The 19,636-nt window shown below is 60.5% G+C and overlaps 1 protein-coding gene across 13 annotated transcripts in view; it reads right to left on the bottom strand.

Moving 5' to 3' along the window:
- Window positions 1-132: 132 nt before the first annotated feature.
- Window positions 133-19,636, bottom strand: part of DOT1L (DOT1 like histone lysine methyltransferase) — a 51,165-nt gene continuing 31,661 nt past the window's right edge. For 6 of the 13 annotated variants that reach the window (XM_027969922.3, XM_027969926.3, XM_027969927.3 and 3 more), the window contains 19 exons: window positions 17,514-17,582; window positions 16,978-17,084; window positions 16,748-16,789; window positions 15,901-16,011; window positions 15,581-15,815; window positions 15,048-15,161; window positions 14,279-14,370; window positions 13,779-13,880; window positions 13,189-13,326; window positions 12,569-12,694; window positions 11,482-11,948; window positions 11,175-11,307; window positions 10,713-10,859; window positions 9,558-9,687; window positions 8,530-9,107; window positions 8,236-8,441; window positions 6,240-6,304; window positions 4,937-5,851; window positions 133-4,286 (listed from right to left, as the gene is read on the bottom strand). In XM_027969922.3, coding sequence (XP_027825723.1) covers window positions 3,706-4,286; window positions 4,937-5,851; window positions 6,240-6,304; window positions 8,236-8,441; window positions 8,530-9,107; window positions 9,558-9,687; window positions 10,713-10,859; window positions 11,175-11,307; window positions 11,482-11,948; window positions 12,569-12,694; window positions 13,189-13,326; window positions 13,779-13,880; window positions 14,279-14,370; window positions 15,048-15,161; window positions 15,581-15,815; window positions 15,901-16,011; window positions 16,748-16,789; window positions 16,978-17,084; window positions 17,514-17,582 — 4,358 coding nt within the window. In that variant the 3' untranslated portion in view covers window positions 133-3,705. Of the gene's footprint in view, window positions 4,287-4,466; window positions 4,636-4,687; window positions 4,819-4,936; window positions 5,852-6,239; window positions 6,305-8,235; window positions 8,442-8,529; window positions 9,108-9,557; window positions 9,688-10,712; window positions 10,860-11,174; window positions 11,308-11,481; window positions 11,949-12,568; window positions 12,695-13,188; window positions 13,327-13,778; window positions 13,881-14,278; window positions 14,371-15,047; window positions 15,162-15,580; window positions 15,816-15,900; window positions 16,012-16,747; window positions 16,790-16,977; window positions 17,085-17,513; window positions 17,583-19,636 lie in introns of all 13 variants that reach the window. The other 7 variants (XM_042250226.1, XM_027969923.3, XM_027969928.3 and 4 more) reach the window with 7 other exon arrangements.

Here is a 19,636-nt window from a genome sequence, read left to right as displayed (position 1 = left end):
CAGGAGCAGGTGGGGCCTCTACTGGGAGCGACCGTCCTCCCTGCTTGGGGACGGTAAGCACTGCCCTGGGCCCTATGCACTCCAGGACCTTGCCGTGTCATCACCAGGAAGAAACACTGCTGCCAGACTAGGTTCAAGTGAAAACAGGTATTTTATTACAGCGTCTAGAGATGGATATGCAGTGCAGTGGGGTTCCCTTGGGAAGGGAAGGGAGTTAGCACCCCAACTGAAACACAGGCTACCGAAACGACAAAGCCAAGCCCGTCTGCATTACAAACCAAGGTGCGACAGAGCGAGCGTGGATGGATGTGTGAGAACAAACAGTCCTACAGTGGATGGGCGGGATAAATAACGGAGGAATCTTAAATAGTTCACGATTTGACTTGTAGCTAAATGGAGGGCTGTGTCCCCTGACCAGAGGGTGTCTTCATTGTTAGGGTTTCCTGAGCAAAGCAACCGTAGCCATCGGACTTCCTGGAGTGGAGTGAAGCACCTGGGTCAACAGCAGCAGTGGGGCTCCTCCCCACGCCCAATACCCTGGTGCCCCCTCCTTCCTGTGGCAGCGGCACCCAGGCCAAGGCAAGGGGCTGGGGCCGGATGGTGGGTGTGGAGAGGCCAAGCTGGCCCCACTGTGGGGCAGGCCCTGTGCACGTGTGTCTCTCCCTGTAGCTTGGAGGGCAGACAGGGCACGGTGGCCCACAAGCCATGCAGTGTTTGTGTACAGTGTCATTTGTTCAGATGGGGCTCCTCAGGCAGCCCCGCAGCTTTCTGTTGGGGGTGGGGAGCCTCTTGAAGAGGGGTGAGGGCAGGGGGCAGGAAAGCACCATCATGCACCCACCAGGAGCACCGACTTGGGGTGGAGGGGGCAGGGCAGGGCCGGTGGTCACAGGAGGAGGGGAGGGCTCCATCTCCAGCTTCAACTGCCGCTCTGAGCAGTGGAGAGGTGGCCAGAGGTGGGACACTGTCCTGCTCTGATCCTGTGGCCTGTATCTCACCGGGCCTCCACCTGCCAGAAAGGCTGGCTCCAGACCCACCCCAGGAATGAGGTGGCGGGCTGGGGCTCGGCTACCATACTGATCCTTGGGGCAGCAGAGGGCCCCACTCCACAGAGGTGGGTGGTGGTGGCCAGGCTGGGGAAGGCTCAGGTTAGATCCCTACATGGAGGCCCACCTCTTGCGCTCCTTGGTGGGTGCCACCTGGTGGGGGGTGGTGAGCACCTGAGGACAGGGCTCTGACTGCCCACGCCCAGCCTTTGGCTGGGTGCCCACCTTGGGGTCTGGGCCCCCTGCCAGCACCTTTGGCCAACATTGGCCCTTCCAGGGAGGCACACAGACAACACTGCTGCACCAAGGACCCAGCATAGTCACAGATGCTGTGTGGCGGACGGAGAGCCCCACCCACCACCTCGGAGCCTTAGGGACCAGCCCTCCTGCCCTGCCACCCCACCACATCCCTCCCGCATGGAGGGGTGTGGCTGTGGGGGGCGGGGGGAGAGGGTCACTCCAGCTATGGGATGGTGGGTGGGTGGGCCCTGGGCCAGCACCTATGTGCACGTGAATAAACAGCAAGGTTTCCCCTCACTTTTCTTTCTTCCTTTTTCTCTTTAGTTTACTGTGTATTCATCATACAGTCTAAAAATAAATGAAGTCAAGTCTATGAAATTTATAAATTTTCATCACATCTCTATAAAATACTGTCACCCGTCAGCGTGACTCCCCTGTAGACACACCAGGCACCCACGACTAACCACCCGCGTCCCCAGCCACCACTGGCGCTGACCCTCCCTGGGCAGCTGTGGCGCGGGCCCAGACGAGCAGAGACGTACAAAAGTAAATGCACTTGTCACACGGCGGGTTCCAGACCCTCCTCGCGAGCACCACTCAAACGGGTCCCCTCCTCCTCGAGGCACCCTGCTGCAGCCTGGCCGTGCGGCCACCATTCCTATGCCAAAGGCGTGATGCAGACCCAGGGGCCGAGCGAGGCCGTTCACAGTGCGAGGTGGGGCGGGCCTCCACCCGGAGCTGGGGCCTTTGGTATAGGAAGAGCGTTAGATAAACAGGGCAGGCACGGGGCCTGGCGTCGGCGTTGGTCAACCCCGAGAGTCAGCACCAAGAGTGTGGAGGCCGGCCTGCGACGAGATAGCACCGGGCAGCTGGCGGTCCCCGTGGCGGCCAGTCCTCGGGCAGATGGACGTCTTTTACATAGATCCTTTCACATATAGTATCTACATCTCTCAATAGGTTGCCTTTACGGCTTCGGTGGAATAAAATAAGTCAAAGTTGTTTATACTTTTTAAAAAACGATAAATACTTTATCTAAAACTATGGACAGTACAGGCTGGAGCTGGGCCCCAGCGAGCCGTCTCCGCAGGTCTGCGCGGTGCTGATTCACAGTAGAGCCTGTTCTCCGGCCTCCGTCCGTCCTCGCCGTCCCATGGGGGGCCCCGCGCCGCCGGCCCAGCCCACCCTTGCATAGTCTCGCGGTTGAGGTAGAAATCCTAGTTACCTGCGGACACGCGTGGGAAGAAAGGCAGCACAGCATTAGCCCCTCACCCACACGGCCCGGCGCTGCCCCAGGTCGGGAGCCAGAGCCACCGACGGACAGACGGACCGACAGACGACGCACACGGTAGCCGTAGGACCCCGAGCCACACCCTAGGCCCGTCCCCAGGTCCCCTGTCGGGCAGTGCTCCCAGAGGCCTGTGAGCAGCCTGGCGATAAGCCTACGTGCTCCTGGGAGAGACTGGCTCAGGCAGCAGGGGAGGCAGTGTCCACCATGGGCCTGACCCGGCCTCCATGTGCTCAGCTGCCCTCTTTAGCTCCTGATGGCTGGCAGCCGCTGCACGCTGAGCAGCCCCACCTGGATTTTTCCAACCACCAAGGCACAGCCCCAGTCCCAGGCCTCAAGTAAAGCTGTCTGAGGACCCTGACCAGGAGGCCATCGGACTCCCACGGCTGCCCATTTGTTTCCACTTACACACACGACACGCAGCTGAAGACACAGGCAGATCCTGAGCCCAGTCCTGATGCCCCATTTCTGCTCCAGACCTCACCCTGGGGATGTGGGTGCAGCACTGGGAGTGGCTGGGCCTCAGTCATATGACAGAACACTGCCCACCCACCGGGCCTGCCTTCCTGTGGCTCCTGCCACATTCACCCTGCCACCCCTAGGCCACCCGCGGCAGGCCCTTCGCCTAAGGAGCCCACCAGATGACTACGGTCTGAAGGCCTGTAGTGCACCAGGGGCCTTAAATGCATTGAGTTTTCCTAAAACCCTACGAGGCACGTTCAAGCACCAGGCGACAGGCCCAAGAGCGCACAAAAGGCACTGCTGGGCTTCTCCATGGCCCCCACGAACCCACATGGGAGCTGCCCGGGTCCCCGGCAGCCACACACCCAAGCCCAGAATGGCAGCAAGCTCACGCTGGGCTCAACAGGGAGGACACCAGCTCAGTCCTGCTCCTCCTGGCACCCTCCCTGGGAGACCTAGGGTGCGGGTACGAAGGCAGTGGGACCAGCCACGCCCTGGTTCCCTTGCCGCCCTGGCTCTCTGCCTTCACGCCTCCTGGCTTGGGAGCACAGCCTTGGCCCCATGACCTTCCAGGAGCCCCGCCGGCCCACCTGTTCTCTGCAAAGGGAAGCACGGCCACCTAGTCAGGCTCTAGCCTTACCTTACAGAATACGAACTGCTAGCTAAGCAAGGTCTTTATCGCGGCTTAACCCCCGCAAGGCGCGCGGCATACGGAGGCGGCATGCCAAGGGAAACCCACACGGCGGGCGGCCCCGTGGAGCTGGCCTGTGGGTTCACGGGCGCGGCCTGGGCCAGGGCCAACCCAGGCAGGGGCTGGTGGTGCACCGTCAAGGCGGGCCGGGACACCTTGTGCGGGAGGGAGGCGAGCTTGATGGACAGAGAGGCGTTAGCAGGCGGCAGAGAGGCGGCAGAGGCGGCGGGCAAGAAAGCTTGGTTAGCAGGGAGGGATGCGAGGTTCTGCAGAAGCACGGGCTCAGAGTTAGCTGGGAGCAGCGCAGGGGGAGGAGGCAAGGTGGCGTTAGGATGGGGGGGTGCGTGGAGGGCAGGCTGCCCCGGAGGGGGCCGGCCCAGGTGCGGAGGGGGTTGGGGTGGCCTCGGCTCCGCAGAGGACGGGGCCTGAAAGGAAGAGGCCGGGGTGCTGGCCACCGCCTGCAGCGGGGTTAAGCTCAGCGTGGTGCTGCGACATGCAGCCCCACTGCCGAAACTGGCTCCAAACGGATGGGCGGAGGCGGGAGGCACCGCGTGGTTAAAGACACCTGCAAACAGGAGAGAAAAACTCAGCTTCAACAGGCGGGCACCTCCAGCCGAGCCAAGAGCAGCACGCGGAGGAGGAAGCGACGGCAGCTGCAGCTCCGCGTGCGGGCACAGATGCAGCGAAGCGCAGGCAGCAGGAGCGCGGGCGGGCCCACCGCCGGCCTGGACCCACCCCACCCCACCTCGGTGCCACGCGAGCCGGGAGCCTCTGGCTCCCCGTGCTCTGCTCCACCCTGCATGCACGCGGGCCTCGGGCACCACAGCCCCTCGCTCTGTCCCAGCGCCGGCCGCATCGGACCTTCCGGGCGAGCTTGCGGGAGGAAGGAGAGCCCGGGCATGGCGCCGATCCCTCTAAGAAGCAGAGGGCGCGGTCAGACCAGAGAGCCCGGCACAGCCGACTCACGCCCGAGTGCTCTGCCCACACGACCGTCACGGCTGCGTTTCGTGAAAAGGAACGAGGTGGCGGGCGCAAAGTGGACCCAAAGGGACACGCGGGCACAGCCTCTCCCCCCTCAGGGGGCCCTGGAAGGGAACCTGCAAACAGCGGCGGTTAAACCCAACAGTCCGGGTGGGCGGCGGAGACAACATGTGGCCCGCAGCTCGTCCCCCAGCGGGTCCTGTGGGACCAAGTGGCCGTGAGGGCCCTGCCTACCTCCAACTGCGCCGCCGGCCACCCCGGAGGAGAAGCTGCCCATGGCGTGCGAGTTGGTCAATCTGGTGGCGGCGGTCGAGACGTGAACCAGGCCGGCGGCGGGCACAGAACTGAACAGGGACTGCAGCACAGACGGGCCCAGGTTGGCCTGTAGCGACATGGGGCCCAGCGCGAACTGTGGCCCAGGGGCGAAGGCGCCCAGGAAGGGGCGGTGGGCCTGCACGGACGGGGCTGTGCCACCTGCCGAGGATGCCGCTGGGGCAAGACCTGGGCCGCTGAGGAGGCCTGCAGGGGGCGCGGCGGCAGCAGCCATGAACAGGTTGTGGCCGTTCTTGACGTCGGGCTCGCGCTCACGGCCCTTGCCTGCCTTGCTATGCGCTGTAGAGGCCTTGTCCGGGGGTCCGCATGTGGGAAGGCCCCCCTCGCCTTTTGGGCCCAGTCCGTCCAGCTGCCGCTTGTTTGCGAAGGGGCCAGACTCTGCAGCGCCACCCTCCTTGCCCCGTGGGCCAGGGAAGCTCAGGGGGGCACCCAGGCCAGCTGCCTCGGGGGCCTTGTGGGAGAGAGAAGCACCATCACTGAAGCTGTGTAAACTGAGGTCAGCTGCTAGGCCCCCGCCCAGGGCGAAGCCGCTGGCAGGAAGGCTATTGGGGCTCAGCCCGCCCGCCCCCGGCAGGGTGCCTGGGAAGCTCTTCCTGGAGTGGGTGGCCAGCTTGCCATCGGCTGTACTGGGCTCCTCCAGGCCAGGCCGGAAAGCGAACAGGGAGTTGTGGCTCAGAGCGGAGGCAGCCTGCAGCGGGCTGTCAGCTGCCTTGGCCAGGCCCAGGTCGGAGATGGGTGAGAAGGTGGACTTCCACTTGCTGCTGTTGACCGGCTCGCTGGCCAGCGGTGCCTTCCTTCCTGCTAGGCTGCCACCTGCTGGGAGAGGCAGTGGCTGAGGCCTGGGCCACCGGTGGGGCCTGGGGAAGACGCTGCAGATTCCAGACCACCGCCTGCTCAGAGTGCCTCCACACAGAGAAGGCCCTCTGGAGAGGAAGAGTGGCCTGGCAAGGGTGGGGCTGCCAGAGAAGCTGAGGGCGGTGGGCTGCTCAGCGAGAGGAAAGCTGTGTTGACAGGGAGAACTACTTGCACCTGAGTGAACCAGGTGGCACCAAGGGCGTCCAGAGCATCACAGGGAAAGGGGCGGGGGAGGTGTGTACTCAGCACAGCCCAGGACAATCCTGGAAGCCCCATGGGGTCCTCAGGGACCAGGTAGCAAGCCTAGCGTGGGTGCCAAGGACTCAAACGTTGTGCAGACTGAACTCACCATTTTCCAAGGTTTTTGGTGGAGATTTGCTTTCTAAGGAGATTGTTGCAATTTTTCTCTCAATTCTATCAGAAAAAGAAAAAGAGGATGAGTGTTTGCCATCCACGTGCACACCAGAACGCTGTGTGTGTACACTGAATTGCCCAGGCAAGCCGTGAGCCAGGGATGTTCGACCTGCCGTCAGGGCCCCCAGCAGCGGCTGTGGCAAGGGGACATGGCTGTGGGTGGGCCCCGGCAGCGGAGGAATGCTGCTTCCCAACACACAGACACATGCGGGAGCTCCAGGCAGGACTGGCCCCGAGTGGAACGGGCTCTTGAGCCACAAGACTGTGTTGTCCACAGAGGGGGATAACATGGTGCTGAGCACGTAATGACCCCCCAGCAGGTTGCACCCAGTGACACAACGGTGTGGCTTCACATGTCAGGATTCTTAGGGGCCGTCCCGAAGGACCATGACCTCCAGAGACATAACTCCCAAAATAATCCAGAATTTTCACAACGTGATGTTTGTATGTGGAAGAATGAACTCAGACAACACTGGAAACAGCCAACTAAAGAAATACCACAAATACACACTACACGGGGCCTGTTCAGAACACAGCACTCCTGTGCCTCAATGGACACGAGCAGGACAGAAACTACACACCGAGGATCGGAGGACACAGCTGTAGGCCCCTACCTAGAGAGGGGTCACATGAGAACAAACTAAAGAGCTCTCACGACTTAGCAGCACAACCCGAATCACACATGGGCCGGGATATGAACAGACATCTCTCCAAGGAAGAGGCAATGTGGAGTGCTGCTGGCCCCTGAGGAGAAGAGGTTGGAACCAGGAGGACACCACCACACCCACAGAGACAGCATTGCTGCATGGAACAGAGACCCAGAAGCTAACACATGAGGGCGAGAACGTGGAGAAATGCGCCCCGTGCATGGCTGGCAGGAGTGAGATGGGGCACCCACTGTGGGAAGTTGGAAGGATCCTCAAAAGTTAAGCACAGACTCACCATGTGATCTAGCAAATTCCACACCTAGGGCCTATGTGTGCTAATCACTGTTGTGTCCAACTCTTTGTGACCCCATGGACTAGCCAGCCAAGCTCCTCTGTCCATGGGATTCTCCAGGCGAGAATACTGGGGTGGGTTGCTATGCCCTTCCCCAGGGGATCTTCCCAGTCCAGGGACTGAACCCATATCTCTTATGTCTCCTGCATTGGGAGACAGGTTCTTTACCACTAGCACCACTAACCATAAACACGCTTTCAAATAAAAACATACATACGAACATCCAGACCAGCATGATTCACAGTAGCTAAAAACAAAGCAACCCAAGCATCCATGATGGGTGAACACAACGTGGTCCATCCACACAGTGGAACATGATGCAGCTTTTAAAAAGCAGGTTCCGACACCTGCTACAACCTGGATGAACCTTAAGGACACGATGCTCAGTAAGAGAAGCCAGACACAGAAAGACACACTATCTGATTCTACTCACAGGAGGTCCTAGAGGAGTCAGATCCACAGAGACAGGAAGGAGATGATGAGGCTAGGGACTGGGGGAGGGGACAGGGAGTCTTTCTGAGGTGATGAAATTGCCCTAAATTGAGTGGTGATATCTGCACAACCCCATAAATACATCAGAAAGCCCTGGATCACACATTTTAAGCAGATGGTATATTATGTGAATTATACCTAACACAGCTGCTGTCAAAGAAAAAATAAGGGAAAGAAAGCCCTGTTCCCCATCAGATGAGTGGCCCGGAGCCTGTACACCTGCTTCCAGCTTTCCCACCTGCTGCCCTCCCTCCTCTCCGTTGACATGGGACACCTGCAGGTGGGCTGCAGGCTCAGGCTCGGCTTCACCCCGCACATAGGCAGCGAGGTGCTCTCAGAAGCCTTGGGCCCTCGCGGGCAGTTTCTCACACAGTTAAACAATCCCAGATGTGCCCTGCAGTCAGGACCACCCCCCAACCCCCTGATCGCAGCCCACTCGCCTGGCACTGCCGGGCTCATCCTCAGAGCCTGGCTCCTCGTCCGAGGTCAGTGGGGAGTAGTGGGCACCATTGGTCTGGCTCAGGGGCTTCTCCTTCTTGAGCACAGGTGGTTGGTCATTGTCCTGGTAGGGGACGGGTGAGCTCTTTAGGGAGCTCTCAGGGGACGAGATGGCCGTGATCTCCAGGGGCTGGTTGATGTTGCTGACCTGAGGGCCGGGCACATGGATGAGCGCCAGCAGGCCTGGCATGTGCCCTCATCAGCCACCCAGCCCCAGCACACTGCTCCCGCCTCACCATGGAGTTGAGATTCAGGGGGGACCCTGAAGACTGCGTGAAAAGCCCAGCGACAGATGGCAAGGCCCGGCGCTTGGGGGACACACTCGAGCTCAGGCTGGGGGTCCCCGCCGATGCCCGCTTCCTCCGGCCCCGCTTGCGGCTATCTGGTCCATGGCCCTGGCCACCATCCCCGCGGGCACCCGAGGGCAGAGGGCTGTGTTTGCTGGAAGGTGACTGCTTGGCGCTGCTGGCACCCGCCGAGATGGTAAAGACGATCCTCCTTTTGGCTTCGCTCTCAGGGTCTGAGAAGCTGGCGTCACAGGGCAGGTCCCCTTTGCCAGAGTCGGGAAGCGGGCCCAGGGCGCCTAGCCGGGGGCTGGCGCAGAGCTGGGGGGCTGGCGAGGCTGAGCCACAGGTGCGTGGCTGCGTCAGCAGGGGTGGGTGCTGCGGGGTGGAGCTGCGGGACCCCACAGTGGCAAAGAGGCTTCCAGAGCTGGAGGACTCGTCCAGGGCCGGGGGCTCAGCTCCAGGGCCAAGGGGTGCTGGGCTGCCTGCCAGGGCCCCACTGATGGCCACCGAGCCGCTGTATGCAAAGCCTGTGGAGGACACGAGGTGGTGGCTCGGCTTTCTTCATGCTTGGCACCCCTGGGCCTTCACTGTGCCCTCCTCCCCACTTCTGGGCCTGCGACAGTCGAGGGCCTGGAGCCCATGAACATGCTGAGTGGACCCTGGGCACCGCCAGCAGAGATGCCCTCCCCACACAAGAGCAGTGGCTTCAAGACGAGTGCTGGAGCCGCCTGCTTCACAGCAGTGACAGGGCCCGTCTAGGGGGCAGGCACCCAAGTGCACAGCTGGCCCCACACAGAAGCCCCATTGGATCTCCCAGAGGACCAGACCCCGCCAACAGGGCCGGCACGGGCCCGGGCCGAGCATGGCTTCTGACACGAACCGGACGGGACCCTAGGGTGCGTGCAGCTGAGGGCGGCCCTGCTGCAGCTCAGACCCCGCGGCTGGAGGGGCCGGGCCTGGCCTCTGGGAACCCTCACCTGTGGGAGCCAGGGCGAGGCTCTTGCTCCCAGCAGCGTTGCCCCCGGCACCATGGGTGTTAGCAGCCACCTGCTTCTCCAGCGTAGACGAGGACTCTCGGGCCGGTGGCCCAGGGCTGGGTGTGCTTCTCTGCAGAAAGAAGGCGCACACTGTCAGCCAAGCCGGGCACACACCCAAGGACGTCCCCAAGGCCTGAGGCAGCGAGCCCAAAAGGGCGACGGCCACGCAGGTAAGCCTAGAAGTCAGCTACCAGAAGGCTCTCACAAGGTGCAGATGTCTGAGCTCAGGTCTAAACGCCTGGGACAGCAGTGGGGCGATGTCATGACCTGACCTGGCAGCTCCACTCCTAGGTGAAGCCAGATAAAAACAACTGTCCACATGATTCCTGTTCACACATGTCCACAGCAGTGTGATTTACAACAGCCCCAAAGTGCATACAACCCAAATGACCATCCACAGAGGATACACCCGTGTCCCTCCACACACTGGACCATCCCTCAGCCACAAAGAGGAGAGAAGCCCTGACACTCGCTACCGTATGGATGAACCCTCAGGACACGAAGCTCAGTGAGAGAGGCAGACACCGGACATACAGTGTGTGATTCCACTGATAGGAAACATCCAGAACAGGCTGAACCACAGACAGAGAGTGGGGTACTGATTGTCAGGGGCTGGGAGGGGGTACAGGGGTGATGCCGATGGGGATGGGCCTCCTCTTGGGGTATAGAATGTTCTAGAAGTAGAGCTGGCTGCAAGACTGGTGAACACACCGAAGACCCCTGCACTGAACATCTTAGACGGATGAATTCTGTGTGAATGACACCTCCATAAACACAAAGCCCAGCCCGCTCTACACAAAGTGTCATTCTGAAGGGCATGTGTGTGAGGGAGAACCCGAGTGTGGACCAGAAGGACAAGGGCGGCTCCTCTCCACTCACCGTCACCATGCACACTCAGATCTAAGATTAAAGCTGAAAACCTTACTGGGAATCAGTGCTTTCTTTTTCTCAGGTATTGCGGCATGCTGGAGATATAACTGCGAGCAACTGAACAGAAAGTGACTGGCCCTCGAGGAGAAAGGACAGGCCCGCGGCTCTGCCCGTGCATGCACACGAGGCCTGCGGCAGCAGGCTTGGGCCAAGGGCCGCACTCACCGCCTTCTCGGCGCGGCTGGGCAGCACCACGCTGGCCAGGGGGATGCTGACGGGCAGCTTGCTGGGCTGCACGGTGCTCAGCGGGATGCTGACGGGCAGGCTGGTGATGGCCTCCCCACTGCTGGCGTAGGCACGCTCCTTCACACCCTGCCGACCAGGACAGTGGCCTCGGGCACTGCCCCGGGGATACCGGGGATTCCAACCAGCCCCCACCCCAACCCGTTCTCCCAACTGGCCAGACCCGCCCGTCAGCAGCCTCCACCCACGACTGGCCCACCCTGCTGCTCAACCACCCTCTCCTCCCATCCCCAGGGACTGAGCTCTCTCCCACCCTCACCTGAAGGCAAGGGTGCATTCGGGTGGCCATGCTGCCCCCTCCTGCAGGACCTCCTTTGAGAGCCCCCACCCCCCACCCCACCCCCCGCACCCAGCGCCACAGATGCTCTCAGACAGCAGCCTCACCTTCTCAGGGCCCTTCTCTCCCATCTGTAAAGCCGTGGGGGATGAAGGTCGGGGGTCTTGTGGGCTCAGCTTGATGCCGTTGGTGATGCCAGGGCTCTGGTAAGGGAGTCCGTTCTCCTTGGCATGCTCGGCTCTAGAGACAAGGCGTGTCCTTGGTCACTCTGGAGAGTGTGAACACGGCTGCAGCTTTGTGTTCAGAGCTGACAGCCCTGGCCTAGCAAACCCCCGATTCTCTTCAAAACTGATGACTCTCAGATGAGAAGACCCACAGGGCCTGTACAATGCAGTGACACTGGCCTGCACTCACCGTGGGTGCAGCTCGCTGGCAGCTGCCTTGCCACTGGCCGCGTGGTCCTGGCTCAGGTGGCGCCGCAGCACCAGCTTGGCAGGGGATAGCCTGGTATAGTCAGGCAGGGCCAGGCTGGATAGCTTCTCCAGCCGTGGCCGGCCGCTGTGGCTAGGGGTGCAGGGCACGACCTCCTGGTCTAGCGGAGAGGCCAGGTACTGGGGGGTGTTCTGCTTGGGTGAGGGCCGACCCAGTGCGCTGCAGAGCTCATAGCCGGCCGCATGGCCATTCATGGAGAGCTCGGGGCTCAAGCTGCTGAAGGGCGGCAGGGAGAAGCGGGCGCAGTCCAGCTCCAAGTGAAGCCGGCCAGGCTCGGCCTCTGGCTTCCCACGAAGCTGCAGGGCCAGCGCCTCATCAGGCGGCACGCAGGACTTGAGCTGGAGCAGCTCCTGCTGCCGCTGGCTCTTCTCCAGCTCCACGATGCTGATCTGCGGGACGACCAGGGGGGTGTCAGGCCCGCCCTGCCCCAAGCCTAGCACCCCTCCAGCCAGAACCGTCCAGGAGAGGAGGATGTGGCTGGTGAGCTGACAGGTGAACGAGCGTCAGAGTCGGGCACAGGTGCACAGAGATGATAAGGGACCCAGGCTCCGTGGCCATCATGGCGACTGCCAGGGTAAGACATCAGGACAGAACCTGTCCTGGGCGGGCCAGGGCTTGAAGAACCCCATGTTTGGCTTTTCCCCACAATTAACGGACCGCTCCTTGATTCTCAATTACGGAGGAGGGTCAGAACCCAGAGTGTTCCCTCCTGAGACCCCTCCTGCAGGCCCCATCACACACAGGCTTGGGCAATAAATCTCATTTCTGTGACACACGGGCTGTGACCTTGCAGAAAGCTGCTCTGGGGAGGTGTGTGCTCAGGACACATCCTCAAAAGGATCTCAGTGGACACCAGTTCACCATGAGAGCTCTGTGGTCAGAGATCCCTCAAAAGCGTCCCAAGGTCTGGTGCTGGGAGCTGCAGTCGAGGGGAAGGCGTCTCTGTAGGTGAGCCAGGGAGTGGGGAACGGGGCAACGAGGAAGGCTCCAATCCCCAGCCCAGCCTTACCTGCAGTTCCAGGCAGTGCCTCTGCTTCTCTGAGATCTGGCTCTTCAGGGCCTGCTTCTCCTTCAGCAGATTCTCCAGGGACAGCGTGGACCAGTCCAGCTTCAGCTCCTCACACCGTGCCTTGAGCTGTGGGGAGGGTGTTGGGCTCTGAGTCCTGGCGGACAGCCCCCACCCAGTATGCACAGCTGGTGGGGGTTGGGAGGGGCTCCGGTGGACGGCTCCTACCCAGGGGTGCCTGCAGTGGAGATGGGGAGGAGCCCCTGGTACACAGCTGGGGCACGGAAGAACAGGAGTCTGCTGCCCAACCCCAAGCCCGCACCCTTGAAGCACAGAGCAGAGCTGCTTCTGGAAGCAGGGCTGAGAAGATGGGTCCTTGGGAAGGACACCCTGCAGGAGCAAGTGAGGGGCATCCAGGAGAGGAGACAGGGCGCTTCCAACAGGCGAGGCCCAGCACACAGGGGGATGTGGGCTCAGGGTCCCTGGGCTGTAGGTGGGGGAAGGGCTGAGGGTGCCCTGGCAGTGAAGATCAGAGCCCGAGTCTGAGATGCGCCAGGTGCCCTTAGAGCATCCTGATGGTAGACAGGGGCAAGGAGGGGTCCCACCCGGCCCGGGATGCTCACCAGCCGCAGGCTCTGGCTCCTCAGCTCCCGGTTGCCCTTCTCTAGCTGCTCCGTCTGTTCCCTCAACTGCTGGTTGTGAGCCGAGATCTCCTTCTGAGCTTGGATCAGGTCGTTGTAGGTCAGCGCCTTCACTCCCAGCTGAGGACACACCATGGCCCAGGTGGGCGCTCACGGGGCCACGTGCAGACTTCCCCTCGTTTTCTTTGATGCGGACCATTTTTAAAGATTTTACTGAACTTGTTACAATATTCCTTCTGTTTTATGTTTTTGGTTTTTTGGCCGCAAGGCATTCAAGATCTTAGTTTCCTGCTCAGGGATTAAAACCGTGGCCCCTGCACTGGAGGGCAAAGTCTCAACCACTGTACCCCAGGCAGTCCCAGGAGCTGCCCTCTGACCGCCCCCAGGCTCCAGGCCTCCTGTGAGGGAGACTTTCAGCATCAGAAGCACAGGAAGGGCAACAATCCACCTGGATATCAGCTGTCTGGGCTGGGGTACCAACCCCCTCACCTGCCTGCCCACCCGCCCGCCCATAGCTCAGCACTGGGGGTCATGTGCAAGGCCTCCCGGCAGCCAGGCAGGGACCAGTCTACCTCGTCCAGTTTCTGCTGGAAGAGCCTCTTGCTCTCCTCCTTCTGAGCTTGGCAGTGGCCAAACAGCTGCTGCGCTGCGCCTAGCAACCGGGCATTCTTCTCCTGCGGGGCAGGGCTGATGAGCGCAAGGACCATGGCAGGAGGGAGGTGGGGGAAACGCAAGCAGATTGGCCAGGCCCCCATAAGGGCTTCACCCCAGAACGTGGTGCCACACAGCGGTGGCCTCAAGTCCTGTTTATGAGCATCGCGGGGCCTCATGCCGCCCACCTTCCAGAGAGCCATGCCCGAGCTGGGCCTGACTGAGGCTGCAGAGGACACGCCCAGGCTGAGGGTCCCCTAGATGCCTCTCAGCACGGGGGACACTGTCCCCAGATGAGGACACCTCAGCCATCACAGCAGGGCCCGGGCCAGCTGCAACCATGGGGCCACTGGGCCCTGAGGTGGGGGATGAGTGCCCCCCAACCCTCCCGGGAACTTGGCTGGCAGCACGGGGGCCGCACCTTCTCCTTGTCCAGCAGCTGCTGCAGGGTGGCCTTGTACTGAGGGGTCTTCGTGTATGCCAGGAACTGTAGATACTGAATCCTGAAGGACTCTGCAAGGAGAGAGCAGACTGGATGTCGACACAGGAAGGATCCTGCCGAGGCTCAAGGCAGGGGTGGGGTTCATGAACACATGCAGGCCCACAGGGTTTTGGTGGGGCCAGGGCTCTGCCCCAACCTGGGGTCGCCCCCTCCTGGGGCCCCTCAAAGCTCCTGGCATCACCGGCCCATGTTTCCTTTCTCCCACACGTGTAGGCTCTGGTTGGCTAATCTGCCAGTTTTCTTGGTAAACATACGCTACTGCTGTTGAGAAAACTGATAGCTCCCAAGGTTGTAAAGGGTTTCCTTCACCCAGCTTCTAGAGCTGAGTGATCTCAACACAGCCCACCCTTGCCCACGACTGCGAGCTCAAGTTGGCAGAACGGGGTCTGATCCCGCGGGATCCTGGCACCATGGACACGGAGGCCATCCTCTAGGGGGGTGGAGCTGCCTCCCTGGCCCCACTCACTCAATGCCAGGAGCCCCCAGGGTGGCCCAGTGTGCCCTGGGGCAGAACCTTAGCCTCAGACCACCACACGGGCCCTGGTGATCCCAGAACCCAGGAGTCCCCTGGCAGGATAAGCCTGAGCCCTGGAGGTGGTGTGCTCCACTGCACAGCATGGGGCTCCTGCCAGGGTGTAGACCAGCTGCTGCTCGCCCTCCCTGACCCGTGGGCCTGGCTGGTGCTCACCTAGCAGCCTGTGCAGCGCGGGCGGGGTGGGTGCCAGCAGCAGCTGTTCAGGGGTAGGCCGCTGCACGCTGGGAGGTAGCTGGTAGAATGGGCTGTGAGGTGGCCTGTGCGCGTCTGTGGGGACACAGCAGTGGTCACAATCCCATAAACGGGGCCCGGAAGGCCACTACAGAGCCCCCAGTGCCCCAACAACAGGACTCAACACAATTCCCACAGCCCCAACCACCAGACACTGAGCTGTACATGCTCGTGACCTGGCCACTCACTCTGAGCCAAGCCTCCTGCCAGGACCAGGAGCGTGGGAAGCCAAGGCCCTAGGACCTGCTCCTGGGCAGATAGCTGGGTCAAGCTGACCACACCAATGGCCCAGGGGACCCCTGAGGTGGTTCCTCCCTCAGGTGGAACCTCCCTCAGGAAGGTTCAGAGCTTGGGCGTACCCACACAGCACGCCCACGACACTGGCACAGCAGCTTCTGCCCAAGGACCCCACGGCACTCACTCCCAGGATCCCACAGCATGGGGGCGGGGCTCACCCTGCGGCAAGGGGGAGGCCGCTCGTGACACGGTCTGGGCGTGCAGCAGGTCCAGTGCGCTCTGGGTCTTCTTGGGCTTGCGCTCGGGGTTGGTGGCACTCATCTTCTTGGGGCGCCCACGCTTCCGACCCACCATCTTCCGGCCCTTCTTGTTCAGCTTCTTCTTCCGGGCCTTGGAGGGAGATGGCTTCTTGACAGCGGCCGTCCCGGCTTTCTCCTCCTCAGCACCAGAGTCCTGGTGGAAACCCGCATGAAGGACTGGCCAGAGGTGTGGGCTCTGAGGGTGGCCTGGCTCCCTCCCCGACCAGAGTGGGGCTCACCACGGGGGTGTCTGCCGGCACAGCTGCCTTGCTCTCGGGCACCTTGGTGGGTGTGGTTGTGTTGCTCTTGTTCTCCCGCTGCTGCCGGCGCCGAGCTGCCTCTTGTTCCTCCTGGTGGGCAGGCAGGGGGTGTCTCCTGAATCTCAGGCACCGTATGGAACCCCCTGCCTCCAGGGGCCCCACAGCTCAGGCTCCCGGGGGGGGGTCGGCCAGGTTCTGTTCATCTGTACCCTTGATGATGCCGCAGGGAAAAACAATACCCACACCCTGTCTCTGCCAGGACCCCAGCGGCCTTCAGGTCACAAGGAAAAGTTATTAAAGGCAGAGCCTGGGTGCAGAGTGAGGAGCTGCTGAATGGCCTGGCCTCCCTGAGGTCCCCACAGCTGCTTCCCCACTTGGGGGTGCTCTGTCCATGAAGAGGGCTGAGGGACACCCTGGGTCACCAGCAGGCAGTACAGTGCTGCCCATGAAGCTGTTCTGTCTTCGATGGGGTGGTAGTCCCCACACTGTGACCTGAGGTCCTATCACGGTAGGAGAGGCCCGGGTTGGGGGCTCCTCCAGGCTCACAGGCTCGTCTGAGCCTCCAAAGAGAAAGATGCTGGGACACTAGGACACACATCCCACAAGATTCAGGGACAAACTGACAGGGACCAAGGGGCAGCAAAACGTTTCAAAATGTTAACTGTTTTCAACCTATTATCAACCTATTTCCCCCCAAATTGTTGAAACTGCTCAAGTCAAGGCTGTCACAGCCAGGGGCCCCTGGTGCCCAGGCCCGAATCCAGACCCTCAGGCCCTGGTCAGCAGCAACCAGGCTTATAGGTCAAGGGCAAACAGACAAACTTACCCTGAGTTTTGGATTTTTTAGACTAGAAAAATAGTTTTCAAGCTAAAAATGGAAAAGAAAAAGTCTCATTAGCGGTGGAAAACCCTGCAAGATGAAAGCCATATCCCAGACCCACCAACGCCAGGCAGTGACGTGCCCAGGGAACATGCTGGACCCCGGGGTGGGAGTAAAACCTCTGCCCCCACCAGGTTAGCTGAGAGGCAGGGCAGGGGCGCTCGGGCACCACTCACTATGGTGCGGTCGATGGTGTGCAGGTAGTAGGAGACTGGCTTCCCCGTCCATGACACCGAGCCTTTTAGCGGCGACAGCTCCACGACGCGCATGATGGTGCCGATGTCTGTGCACAATGGGCCCATGGGTCAGGGGACGCCTGGGCATCCCAACCACCGGCCTGGGAGGTGCCCATGGCCCTCCCTCCCCCCGGCCCTCAGCCGAGGATGAGGGTGGGGACAAGCCCACAGCATGGGCTCTGAAAGAGTCTCGGAGTCCAACGAGACAGCCAGGGCAGCTGCAAGGATGCCCAGGTCCTGTATATGCCCCCAAGGGGCGTTGTCACTCTCCCATGGGACCTGAGACTCTCACCCCTACAACCCTGACCGGGGCTATGTCTGGGGACATCAGGGGCTGTCACATGGGGGATCCTGCATGGAGTGGAGCTAGGCCCAGGATGCTCCCAGGTCACCTCTGCTGGCAGGGATCCTGCTTTAAGTCACTGCAGGTGCTGACAATCAGACATGTTAAGAATCTGGCAACACTGTGTTCTTACCACTCAAGTTTCTACTGTTTATTCTGAAGTTCAGAGGCGCAAAGGGCTTCGAGGACACGATTCTGCCACCTGGAAAACAGAGAGGGGTCAGCACCGCCCTGAGGACACCAGCACGTGATGCAAACAAGAGCCTGATGACATCAGAGCAGAGGGGTGCAAAAGTGTCCAGGAAACGAGCCCCCAGAACCCAGAAGGGAGGATGCACTGTGAGTCAGTCCTCTGCTCCAGTGAGAGCCAAACTAAGCGGCATCTGAGTGCCCTGGCCTGGAGCACTGACTGCCTTCCTGCAAAGGTGCTCACAGCCCCACAGCCCCGGGGCTCGGGGTGGGACAGCTGGGGTCCTCCACGCTGTCTGCACTGTGCAGATGAGCCAGACCAGAACCAGCCCTGAACCATACTAACAGACAGAGCCTGAGGGAGATCCGGGCCCTGACCCAGACAGACAGAACCTGAGGAAAAGCAGGTCAAATCCACACAGACAGAACCTGAGGAGAACCGGATCCTGATTCACACAGACAGAACATGAGGAGAACTGGGTCCTGATCCACACAGACAGGACCCGAGGAGAACCAGATCCTGATCCACACAGACAGAATCTGAGGAGAATCGGGTCCTGACCCACACAAACAGAACCCGAGGAGAACCAGATCCTGATCCACACAGAAAGAACATGAGGAGAACTGGGTCCTGATCCACACAGACAGGATCTGAGGAGAACCAGGCCCTGATCCACACAGAACCTGAGGAGAACCGAGCCCTGATTCACACAGATAGGATCTGAGGAGAACCAGACCCTGATCTACACAGACAGGATGTGAGGAAAACCGGGCCCTGATCCACACAGACAGAACATGAGGAGAACTGGGCCCTGATCCACACAGACAGAACATGAGGAGAACTGGGCCCTGATCCACACAGACAGAACATGAGGAGAACTGGGCCCTGATTCACACAGACAGAACATGAGGAGAACCGGATACTGATCCACACAGACAGAACATGAGGAAAATCGGGCCCTGATCCACACAGACAGGATCTGAGGAGAACCAAGCCCTGATCCACACAGATAGAACCCGAGGAGAACCGGATCCTGATCCACACAGACAGGACCCGAGGAGAACTGGATCCTGATTCACACAGACAGAACCTGAGGAGAACCGGGCCCTGATCCACACAGACAAAACCGGAGAAGAACCAGATCCTGATCCACACAGACAGAATCTGAGGAGAACCGGGCCCTGATCCACACAGACAGAACCCGAGGAGAATCAGGGGTTGACCCCACACAGCCATAATGGGAATGGTTCAAGTCAGAAACGGCTGCACAGGAAAGTTTTTCCAGTAAGTCCTGGCATGCGTGCAAATCACTGCAGAGAAAAGAAGAACCACAAGGACTCGAAGCCTTGTGCAGAGAGGTCACTGTGACTGGTGATGTTACCTTCAGAGTACAAAAGCTTCCCCTTACCCTGTATGAAACGCTGTCTCTAAATGCACCAACGCAAGAAGGACTGAAACTGTCCAGAAATAAAGAACCAAGAATAAATGTCAAAGAGGAGCTTCCCTGATGGCTCAGTTTTTAATAATCTGCCTGTCAACTCAGGTGACATGGGTTCAATCCCTGCCACGAGGAACCCAAGTGCCACGGAGCAACTAAGCCCGTGTACGCAACTACTGAGCATGTGCTCCAGAGCCAGTGCTCTGCAACAAGAGAATCCAAAGCATGCAGAAGCCTGCACCCCGCTAGAAATTAGCCCCCGCTGGCCACAATTAGAGAAAAGTCTGCACAGCAGGAAAGACTCAACACAGACAAAATACATAAACTTACCCCAAAAAAGTGAAAGAAATATGTTACAAGGAAAGTGGAGTGGTCAGGATGAACCCCTCAGCACATGCTCACATGCTCCTGACTATCCAGGCACAAAGAGCACCCTAGCACCAGCCTGGCCTCTGGCACCCCATGAGGAGGCGGTGATGACAGGTCCCTGGCCAGCTGGGTGCACATTTAAGCAGTCACTGTGGCCAGAGTCTGGGGTTACCCCAGGCATCGTGGAGGCGTCTGAAGAGTGGGGCCGGGGAGCGGGAGGGAGTAAAGCCCACACATTCCAGGATGCTTTAATTAGAAA

Source organism: Ovis aries, chromosome 5, assembly GCF_016772045.2.
Source record: "Ovis aries strain OAR_USU_Benz2616 breed Rambouillet chromosome 5, ARS-UI_Ramb_v3.0, whole genome shotgun sequence".
Lineage (NCBI taxonomy): Eukaryota > Metazoa > Chordata > Mammalia > Artiodactyla > Bovidae > Ovis > Ovis aries.
Note: the sequence above shows the minus strand (reverse complement) of the source record. Positions and strands in the feature narration are given on the sequence as shown.